The sequence below is a fragment of the Macaca fascicularis genome, chromosome 11 (assembly GCF_037993035.2).
Source record: "Macaca fascicularis isolate 582-1 chromosome 11, T2T-MFA8v1.1".
In the NCBI taxonomy this organism is placed as follows: domain Eukaryota; kingdom Metazoa; phylum Chordata; class Mammalia; order Primates; family Cercopithecidae; genus Macaca; species Macaca fascicularis.
This window is the reverse complement of record NC_088385.1, coordinates 11,603,364-11,615,381: the sequence shown is the minus strand read 5'-3', so window position 1 is coordinate 11,615,381 and position 12,018 is coordinate 11,603,364. Positions and strand designations below refer to the sequence as shown.

Below are 12,018 nucleotides of genomic sequence, written 5' to 3'. Positions count from 1 at the left end.
TTTTTCTTCCTCTTTTACATTTTCTTTTCTCCTCTTTCTCCTTTCTCCCTTACCTCCATATGTATTTGTTGAGTATTATGTTCATTATGTCATACAACAAAAATTTCAGTGTGCTTTATAGTCTCCCGTACAACTTTCCTTCCAACAACATCCAAGTTCTTATAAAAAAAAGTGATAAAACATAATAGAGTAAGAAAAAGAAATAAGGAAAAAATAAAAGGAGAAAGTGAAAGGAAGAAAAAAGAGAAGTTAGAATCCTATCACAGGCTCTGCAGAATTTTTGACACACTCTTAGTTTTCAGTCTTGGGGACATGTTTATTTCCGTAAGGCTGGCAAATATGAATGTTGTCTTTTGTTCAGATAAAAAGAAAAATTAAATGAAGAAAAATGCAATTAAAAATACTCACTCAGTTGTAATAAGATTCCAAACCCAAGTTTCAGGAAATGATTTTCTCAGAGTTTCACCATGAAATTCACTCTTGAGGTCTGAACCTGTATAAGCCTCTGATTGAATATAAAGAAATATCTATAAGAATGTTATCACCACAAAAAAATGATAAGTTTTTGAGCTAATGGAAATGCTAACTAATGATGTGATCATTACACAGTACTTAAATGTATTGAAACATCACAGTATACCTCATAAATATATACAGTTATCTATCAATTAAAACTAAAATAAAACTTTAAAATAAAAAAGTAAAATTTTATCTGAAGAAAGGCAAAGCAACATAAAAAATAATTAGTTATTTCATATCTAAAAAGTCAGATTTAACTTCTTAGCATTATGTTTTGAGGACAAGATTTAGTAATAATAGTAGCCATCATTTACTACTGATGACTGAGAAATTACTGCTATTTCTCAGTCATGATCGAAAATGCCTTTTACATATATAAACTCATTCAATCTTCATAATAAACTTCAACAAAACTTTGTCTATTTAGGTATGTCCTATGTTTGGTGAATAATATATGAATATTTCACAGATGTTTATTAAAAATTAAGATATTATAAATTATTCATCCCTGAAATAATCTATCAGTGATATTTTGTTATATTGTACCTAAAAATACATTACATGAGTAATATGAAAATACACTACCCTATAAAATAATTAAAAGATTAAAAATAGGCCGGGCGTGGTGGCTCACACCTGTAATCCCAGCACTTTGGGAGGCTGAGACGGGCGGATCACGAGGTCAGGAGATCAAGACCATCCTGGCTAACACAGTGAAACCCCATCTCTACTAAAAATACAAAAAATTAGCCAGGCGTGGTGGCGGGCGCCTGTAGTCCCAGCTACTGGGGAGGCTGAGGCAGGAGAATGGCATGAACCTGGGAGCAGAGCTTGCAGTGAGCCGAGATTGCACCACTGCACTCCAGCCTGGGCGACAGAGCAAGACTCCATCTCAAAAATAAATAAATAAATAAATAAGTAAAATAAAATAAAATAAATTTTCTCTTTGACCTCTACCACTAATTCCCACTTCATCTGAATATCTTAATAACACAATGCTCATTTTAAATTATTTTTCTTATTATTCAGTTTCCTGTTTAGCCTCCTATGTAAATTCCTTGGGTTACTGTTTGTGTGCCATCTTTCATAGTCTTTCAAAGTATAAATATTGCTTAGAGATCTATAAGACTTCAATGTGAAAACTTATTCAATAGAAGGTGCATGGGTAAACTTCAAATTGCAACAGCTTTATGATTCTTTATTTCCAGTTTTGGCTGTAGGCCTGCAGCCATTCCACAATTCCAGCCCCCATGCATGTGTAGAGGTATAATGGTATATTTCTGGTCTCAATCACAACTGGGCTGCATAGTTTCAGCACTTAATATTGGCCTATTGGATTTGTTCAGGACTACTGCAAATCAGTGCTAGCTAAAGCTATTAGTTGTTTGCTGGTTTTAGGAATAACCTTGTATACAGACTATGATCTGTGTTGATTTATTTTTCCTATTTTTCACCTATCTTTACATTTATCAATAAACAAATGTCTAATACACATTATATATTACTTATTTAAAATATATTATATAAAATATTTTTATATAATAAATATATAACATATACAAATATAAAATATATAATAAAATATATTTTATATAATACATAATATATAAAAATTTAATATATTATATATACAAATATATAATACATACAATACACAAATATTTAAATATTATTTGCTGCCCTCTTCCTGAAGCATCCCTTCCCTCCATTTTCTAGCACTCTAATGTATTTTGTATATATCCTGGATCTGTACAAATTTTTCATCAATATGTAATTTTGCTTAGTATGTTTATTTTAAACTCATGTAAATAATTTTATAATTTAGATATTACTATGTTTCTTACTTTTCCCACTTCAAACTTCATTCTTAAAATTTACTTATGTTATTTCTTAGTGCTTCCCGATATTCTATAGCCTGTATTTACCACATATTACTTAATCCATCCGTTTAGTTATGGTCACCTAGGTTGTCTCCATTCCATGCTAGTACACCCAACAATGCACCAAATATTACATAGCGTGCATCTCATCGTATGGACTTGAGTTGTAGGCCTTGGTGTTTATGCTAAGAAGTTTAATTGCTATGTTTGAATGTTTATGCCAAGAAGTTTAATTGCTGTGTTTGAAGGTGCATGCCTGTTAATTTGAGTACTACCAGACCCCACACAACGTCTGTACCACTTTATAATCCCACCAATAGTACATACAGCGCTCCCATTTGTCTTGTTTGAATAACAATTACCATTTGAATTTTCTTTCTTTTCACCATTATCAGATGTGTTAACTGACTTCTTGATGTTCATTTAAATTTTTTTCTGATTATTAGTGAAGTTAAATATTTCTCCATATCATTCTTATCTATTTGGTTCCCCCTTTTTGTATCATGTCTTTATATTTTTTGCCTATTTTTAAATATTACTGGACTTTTCTGCACAGTCTATGATCAGGTTTCTGATTGAAGGTCACTTCTTCATAGAGGTTTTCTCTGACTATCTTATTTAAAATAGCATCCTGATGTTCTGCTCTTTTCCTTTAACTTGTTTTATTTTCCATACAGTAGTTCTTTGAGAGATAGTAACTCACAATAGAGAAACATGGACTTTGGGATCAGAACGTCTGGATTATAAGCCCATGTCTGTTATTTAGCATCTGTTACACTGGACGAGTTACTTAACCTGCCTAAGCTTCATTTTTCTCATTGACAAATTGCAGATAATAGCTTCTAATCTATAGACTGTGATGAATACATGGATTGACATTTGTAAAATGCCTAGATGTAGCAACCATTCAGGAAAGATTAACTATCAGAGCACTTATTACCATCTGAAATTATGCCATTGATATAGTTTGAATATTTGTCCCCTCAAAACTCATGTTGAAATGGTATCCCCAACGTCGGAGGTGGGGCCTGACAGGAAGTGTTTGGGTCATGGGGGCAGATCCTGCGTTGCTTGGTGCTGTTCTTGCAATGGTGAGTGGCTTCTTGTGAGATCTGATTGTTGAAAAGGGTGTGACACCTCTCCTCTTCTTGCCCCCATACTGGCCACGGGAGACATTTGCTCCCCCTTGTCTTTCACCGTGACTGTACATTTTCTGAGGCCTGCCCAGAAACCGAGCAGATACCAGAACCATGTTCCCTGTACAGCCTGCAAAGCCATGAGCCAATTAAACCTATTTTCTTTATTTCTTTCTTTTTTTTGAAATGGAGTTTTGCTTTTGTTACCCAAGCTGGAGTGCAATGGCACAATCTCAGCTCACTGCAACCTCTGCCTCCCGGGTTCAAGCGATTCTCCTGCCTCAGCCTCCCAAGTAGCTGGGATTACAGGCGCACACCACCACTCCTGGCTAATTTTTTGTATCTTTAGTAGAAATGGGGTTTCACCATGTTAGCCAGGGTGGTCTCAAACTCCTGACCGCAGGTGATCTGCCTGCCTCAGCCTCCCAAAGTGCTGGGATTACAGGCGTGAGCCACTGCATCTGGCCCCTATTTTCTTTATAAATTATCCAGCCTCAAGAATTTCTTTATAGCAACACAAGAAATATACAAATGACAATATGTAGTCATTTGTACATTGTCTGCATCCCAAATTCAATGTAAATTTCATGAGTATAAAGATTTACTTGCATTATTCTCACTGTATTTCTAACTTCCGATATGATAGACACATTAAATGAATTAAAAGACAAAGCAAAAGAAAATAATCACCTCCCCTCTTTTCCCAATCAGTTTAAAAGCATTAAGAGATTATAACCTGCCACCTGTCCTTCACATTATACTGTGACTTACCTAAGGATATGTAATCAGTATAGTCAAGATGGTTAGAGTCCTTGCACAATACTGGTTTCCGGAGGTGAGAGTTGGTAAAAATCTTTAATCCCATTGCCTTTTAAGATAAAATCAATTTTAGGTCACATAACAGCCTAGACTAGCAGTTTGAACTGGTTTTTTGTTCTACGTATATTTTCAATTTCCACTTATTTATTTCCCCATCTCTAATTGTCATATATTTAGAGATACTTCACTGACATTTCCTAAATTTCATGTCTTTGAGTTCCTTAGTTTCTCTAATTCTAATGGCTTTTGCTCTGTTTTCCTAATCAAGAGTTGTTGATGAAAACCTTTAAATAAGAGAGGACAAAAAAAGACATCTCATATCTTACCCCACTATACTTTCACTGCTTTGAATTTGGCATTTTTATTGAACTAGGGACAGTATGTCACTTATATACACTTTAATTATAGTACAATACTTTGAAATAGTAGAAATTGAATTTGTGGGTAGATGTAGGAGCAAAATGGGGATTTATATTAGACACCAGTATATAATGTGCATAACATTATGTCAGGAAAGCTGATAATTCCCTCACATATTAGTTCTTTTTCTAATATTACAATATTATTATTTATTTAAAATATTATAGTTTTATAGTGAAGTTACAATAATCTTATTATAACTTTACCTTATTATAACATATAATAACCTTATAACTTTATAATAATTTTTAAATAAAATTATATTAATACAACTTTAAAAAATATATTGACTTCATAATAATTTATTATAACTATATAAAGTAACCATTATAACTTTATAACTATTATATAATTATAACTATAATATAATAATAACTTTATCAGGTCTTTTTGCTATTATAACATTCTTTGAGATATTGTTTCTCAGACATTAGTACTAATTGTAAATTTGTACTCTAATAATTCTGAGATTAAAAACCCACACCATGAATATTTCTATTTATTTACATATTGTCACGTATATTCACCGTTTTAAGACATAGTTGTCTTACCTTCACAAGGTCATAGGCATCTTTTCCAAAGTCAGCCCATGCAGGTGTATAATAAATTCCATTGTAAAGGATATGTTCATCTTTAAGACATGGCACTTTAAGGCCATCTTCTAAGTTAAGTCCTCTGAAATAATAGCCATGTAGTTCCCTGGAATATAGCTGACTATACACCTAGATGGTAGAAGAAAATAAACTGTATTTTTTTATAGAAAACAATTCATTTTTCCCCACAAGTAGTATATAAATAACCTATATAATCCTATGAATATCCTATGTATATATCATCAGACCTATACCAAATACACACATATTGAGAAAGTATAGGATCTTAGATCTGTCAAAACTTTGAAATACTATTTAATCAGTTAAATAATTGCTGGCTAAATCACATTAAAACTAACAAAAAGTACACGGATTTTAATACATTCCAGATAAAGGCACCGCTCAATACTCTTTGAGGACTCATTCAAGGACATTGTTAGAGAACGTTCTTGGTTAATTTACTAAATCTCCCTGAGCCTAAGATTAGACATTAATCAAAATGGGAATACTGCATTAGTTCTATAGGGTTGATTAATATGAGAATAAAATTAAATAACAGATTATGGGAATACTCAGTAGAGCAAGTGTCAAATAGTAGACATTTAGCAACTGTTATTTATTTTGTAAAGTGCTGCTCACTTTTTCCGTAAGAGAATTAGTATAATTGGAGTAGGATCATTTTACATGATTTCTAACCTAAAATATTTTTTATTCCTGGAACTCTGGGCAATTTCTTTCTCCTCTAGTTTATTTAAGGTAACCTGTTTTTATCCAAAGGTAAAGACCTGAAACTATACCGTTGGCGGTAAACAAAGGTGGTTTTAATTACTCACACTTTGTGCTGACAGCTGACCATAACTCCTTAGCAGCAGTACACTCTGGTCTACAGCCCAAAGAGCACAAAGAGAGTTTGAAGCAGCCGAGACTTGAAGATTGACATTGGATCCTGGTAAACTTTTTTCTTTAGAAAAATTTAAGTTGACCTGAAAATGAAAATAAACAAAAGGGCAAAAGGAAGGCAAGCCATATGAGAAGAATCATCTTTTAGACTATTCTTCATTTTTTTTAAAACACACATAAGTTAAAAGGGCTTTCTGTGCTTTACCCACCTAATAATATCCATAATTTAGAAAAACAGGAACAACATCCACAGTGAATGCTACAATCCTGCTACTCTTCAATCATCCAACATATTAACTTCTCCATAACTTTCTTTTATTTTTCATTTTGCAAGTCTATGAAAAATTGGGAGTTTAAACCCAACACTCTCTTAAGTTCTCCTTGGTTTTCCCCAAAATTAAAAAAGGATAATTTTTGTCACCCACCTGATGTTTGAAGCATTTCTCAATTTGGAACTGGGTGCTGTCAGTGACCATTTCTCCTCCAGGATGCAAGCTATAGACAAGCATATCTACTGAGGGCGCTAACTCAGGGCTAACGTCTATAGAAATGGAAAATATGCCCTTCCTCCCTGTGAAAAGAAAATTTCAAACCGAAAAAGTGCTTTGGTGAGATAGTTAACTGTCATCTTGCAGAAATCCTCCACTGAATTTCTAGCCATCCTACCCACTGCCAAAGAGACTGCCCCGACCCACCAAATTTAATTTATAAAGCATTTCTAGGAGGGGTTCACAGCCTATTCCATAAATTATAAAAGAAAGAAATAGTTGAACATTTCTTATTACCTTTCAAACTTCAGTCTACTTTTGTTTCTTTTAAAAAATCCCTTCTTGTTTGAATGTAAAAATACTTACCTGTCTTTCTTGAAAGAGAAAGGGAAGGACCAATGACCCTTTTGCATTATAGTAGTGTTTGGAATATAATTAACAATATAGTTTGGAATATAATTAACAATATATTAATAGTTAATTAATATAATTATATATTAATTATATATTTATATATAATAATATAATTATATATTAATATAAATTATATAAATTATATAAATTATATTTATAAATATTTATATAATTATATAAATATATAATATATAATTAATATAATTATATATAATTAATATAATTAATTAACTATTAATTAAGTAATTATTTTTCATTTGGCATTGTGCCTACTTACATGTCTTTATATAGTCCCCAAGGGTAGTTTGGGGGGCAGTAAATAAACAGTCCTAAAATGCGAGGACTGTGACTTTTAAAGAAAAATGTAAAATATATCCCAGTTAAAGCATTCTATTTGTATTAAATTATATGCTAAAATTAGAGGCCTCACCATTTTCATTGATCTCAATTTTCTGTTGCCCATGAAGAACGATTACACCTTTTGAAATCACCTAGGAAAATGAAAACATAATGATAAAGTTTAGAGAACAGAAACGAAATTTCATTTAATTATAAACGAATGTGATTTACCTCCTTTTCTTATCTGAGCAATACTATTGACATGTTTACTAGTAAACTCAGGTTACCAGTAAGCAAGCATATGACTTTAATAGCTATATTCAAGAGAATTTAGGAGTCACAGATAAACTTGCTATAAAGCAATTTAATGTTCCACATTCCAAAACCGTTTTCTAAGACCAATGAAACAACTTTTTATTCATATTTGTAAATGCTGAATTACATCTAAATTTATTTACTTTAGTGAAACAAAGTTATACAAAGCATTAAGAGGCTCCCAGTGCTTTGTTTGGTTTTCTGAAAGGGGTGTTTGATATGCAAGGTATAAGCAAGGCCTGTTCATCCATCTCCACCCAAAATTTAAAGAAAAGAAAATAAAGTAGCAAGTTGGGGGTGCTCCAGAAAAACGCTTCTCTCACTTCACCTTTATCAGCAACTGTGTGCAAATTTGCATCAGCAGACTTTTATTATGATCTCTAAAGTGCAAAGGCTGGAGACTTGAAATCTAGTACAAATTCCTTTAATTTTTAAATTACAATTTTAGAATATTATTTTAAAAGAGGCTGAGACTTGCAGATAATTTAAAGCTTCCATAAGATCTTGCAGCTTGAAATTGCTGGAGTTGGTACTCCTGGTCCGTTTAATATTTCACTGAATATTAAAATTGCTTTAAATCTCTGAAGTGCCAAGTTTGGGTTATTAGTTCATAAAAAAAGAACTAAGCCTCAACTAGCTGGAAGATATTGTTTTGGGAGCTAGAACATTTGCAAAAAGGCATAAAGCTGAAAGTTTAATGAGCCTGAGAGGTCTTAGCACTGTTGGCTATATTAACTCATTGACTTCTCGAAACAGAAAGACAGCTGTTGTAACAGATGAGTAAACTGGAGGCACACAGAGGCACTGATATTTGTCAGGCCACACAATTAAGAAAAAAGCTTAAAAGCCTGAGTATCAAATTAATTATTGAAAGCCTGAGAATCAAATTAATTCAGCCTCTATCCATTCATTCTAAAATATTATATTGGGGGTTTTCTCTGTGATGTACACCCTGCTAGGCAGAATTAAAGTCCACCCAGCCTATTATGAAAGAATATGTAGGAGAAGACTTGAATTGTCTAGGAGATTAGACAGTTTCATTTAAGCCAGGAGATGCATGCTGAGGAGGAATCAGCTCGGAAAATGAGGTGCAGGCAGGTTGGGAGCTGTGGTAGCAAATGGGAACAAAGATTGTTATGGGCAGAAGGAAAAACCTGTGGGAGGCTTCTGAGCCAGAAAAGCACATGGCTTGTCCAAGAAAATGAAAGCCCTCTGTGTCTGCAATGAAGAAGGCCGAAGTGTAGAAAGATGCAAAATGAAGCTGGTGAGCTTCACAGGTGCAGACCAGATACAGTCTTGCAGGCAAAAGAAAGGAGTCTGGTATTTGTTTTAATAGAAATAGGCAGTCATTAACTGTATTCGATTAGGAGAGTGAAATAATCCTAATTGCTTTTGAAAAAAAACACTCTAGATTTCCAGACGGAGGGAGGAAGGTACGAGGGAGCGAGGAAGAAAAAGGCTGTTAGGAGACTCATTTAAAATGGAAATGAAGTCAAGTAATTATCAGATCAGAGAGGGGCAAACCTAAGCTATTTCAAGAGGGAAGCTGATAACAAGTAAATCAATTCACACCACAGACCTGCAAAATGGCTCAGCTCTGGACTGATCTGCAAAATGGCTCAGCTCTGCATTGGGAAGTATTGGACATTAAGACGAGCAGAGGTGTGGCCAGAAAAGAAGAAGGCAAAAGTCAGGGGCATGTGGGCGTGTCTTTATAAAAACTAGTTAAGAGGTTTAGCTTCTCACTCCAAGGATGCTTGGTATTTCCCACACCCCAGTATGGCAATATTATTGTTGACATGTTGAAGAATTTCTGTACCAGTTGATAAAGAGCCACTTCTTTGAGCTCCCCAGAGTCCCCTCCTTGCTTCCCTAGAACCTCTCCTCCACAACCAGCTCCTCCCACTCCCACCACTTTGCCTCCAGTCTAAATGAGCCATGCTTGGCTTAGCCAAGGGCTTCAGTGGAATTTGGATTCATACCTTTTCTGATGGTTTGGTGTCCATACCTTGCTGGCTTGAAATATTTTAATGTTTGTGGAAATGATGAAGGAAAGAAAAATGCGAGAGATAATATAATGAAAAAGTGATAGAAATTGGTGATGCAGTAAATAGCATGAAAAAAAGAAGTATCAAAAGATTATTCCAGAATTCTAAGTTTGAAAAATGTGAGAAATCACGTGGTACTACTTTCACTCTTCATGTAGATAGCCTCAAACACCTTTAGTTCTCAGAATAATACACTTCAGACATCTTTGACCTGTTATATTATTTCCTAAAATAAACTTAAATGTGTTTCTCATATCCTCTAATCATCCAGAAAACTCCTATTCATCCTACAAAACCCTACTTAGGCATATTGTCTTTATGTATTTTTCCTTAAAAATATGTATATACATATAAATGTAAACGTATAGGTATATATCTTTTTCCTAAACTAGTGGTTGTCAAATTTTAATGTGCTTCAAAATCACCTGGAGGACAAGATTTCTAACTTATTCCCAGAATTTTCTTTTCTTTTCTTTTTCATTTTGGAGATGGAGTCTTGCTCTGTCGCCCAGGCTGGAGTGCAGTGGCACGATCTTGGCTCACTGCAAGCTCCGCCTAACAGGTTCACGCCATTCTCCTGCCTCAGCCTCCGGAGTAGCTGGGACTATAGGCGCCCGCCACCACGCCCGGCTAATTTCTTTTTGTATTTTTTAGTAGAGACGGGGTTTCACCGTGTTAGCCAAGGTGGTCTCGATCTCCTGACCTCGTGATCCATCCACCTCGGCCTCCCAAAGTGTTGGGATTACAGGCGTGAGCCACCGCACCCAGCCACTTGAATTCCCAGAATTTCTAACTTATTCCCAGGTGGTGCTGATACTGCTACTCTAGGAAATATACTCTGGTAATCACTGTTCTAAACTCTAGATAGAGTTAATCATTCATTTTTCTGTAACACCTTAGCGGCCATACATGTTTCATTTGTTACACTTACGTAATTCTAATTTATGTTTTGTCCCCAGTTATACTTTTTCTATTTTTTCTATTGTTACAATTGCTAATGTAGTACCTGGAATATGAAAAAGATTTAATAAGTGTTGGCCGATTGAGTTAATTCATGTTTCATTAATTTTACATCATCTTCATAAATCTCAGTGAAGTATCATGCATCCATTTAGACAGTGTAAAATATTCCATAATAGCAATATATTAAAATCAAACTAATATTTAATATCTTTTGTGTGCCAGAAGTTGGGCAAAGGATTTATATGTATTATTAAATAATTATCTTGATGATTAGACAATATATTACAAAATTAGACAATATATTACAAAAAATTAACATTCACTAGAGGTTTAAGTGACTTTCAAAAAGTAACACAAAGCTAGTATGTATCAGAACTAAGATTTGATCCCAGCTAAGTCCAAATAGAAATGGGTAACTCTGAAGAAAGGGCCTGAGAATGACAGAGTGCATACGGGTTGTGGTGGCATGGCCTTTTCCCTCCTTTCTTAAAAAGAGATACCAGTTATATAAGTTTTATCATTTATGTTTACTTTGAGCTTCCTCGTGGCATATAGGTACAGGGATTTCATTAGGTTCAAAGAAGTTTTAAAGAAAAGAAACAAATTTGGTTGTGGAAGAATATTTTCAGTTCATACCAAATAATTGAAGTTTGCTGTGTAGGTTTTGTCTTCAAAGTCTTCCATATTGAGAATGTAGTGCACTAGCACCCTCTTCTGCTGGTTGCATCTCAGTTCTTCCATCTCTTGGACAATCTTTAGGAAGCTGTTAGTCTTGGAGTAAAATCGGTATGCAAAGTACTCGGGCTGAGGGTATTGAGGCAACACCCAGCCATGAGCCTCGCAATTTTCATTGGCCTTATAGGCTGCCTAGACAAAAAATCAAATTTATGGGTATTTTAGGATAAAGAGAAAGGATGAGTGAAAGAGTATTTGATAAGATGGTTTATCGTCATGCTGCTTTATCTCTACAAGAACATTTTATAGCCATTCTACCTTAAGTCTAAGCCAATTCCCCATTTCCTGGTTATACTCTAGAGCGAGCACTATGGTTTCTACAACTTAGTCTATTCAAGTCCTAATTAAATAATATTACATGAAATATTTTACTGTATTCTTTACTATAATTAACTTTTGCTAGAATGTAGATTACCATATCTCCCTCACTATAATATGAAGAGCCTGTG

General features: G+C 34.0%; 1 protein-coding gene across 6 annotated transcripts in view; it reads right to left on the bottom strand.

Moving 5' to 3' along the window:
- The window catches only part of LOC102137606 (ovostatin-like), a 151,498-nt gene that overhangs the window by 23,252 nt on the left and 116,228 nt on the right, over positions 1-12,018 (bottom strand). For all 6 annotated transcript variants that reach the window (XM_045364695.3, XM_005570082.5, XM_065523716.2 and 3 more), the window contains 7 exons: positions 11,471-11,701; positions 7,600-7,660; positions 6,693-6,838; positions 6,201-6,350; positions 5,326-5,496; positions 4,307-4,403; positions 409-505 (listed from right to left, as the gene is read on the bottom strand). In XM_045364695.3, the coding sequence (XP_045220630.2) occupies positions 409-505; positions 4,307-4,403; positions 5,326-5,496; positions 6,201-6,350; positions 6,693-6,838; positions 7,600-7,660; positions 11,471-11,701 (953 nt within the window). The remainder of the gene's footprint in view (positions 1-408; positions 506-4,306; positions 4,404-5,325; positions 5,497-6,200; positions 6,351-6,692; positions 6,839-7,599; positions 7,661-11,470; positions 11,702-12,018) is intronic.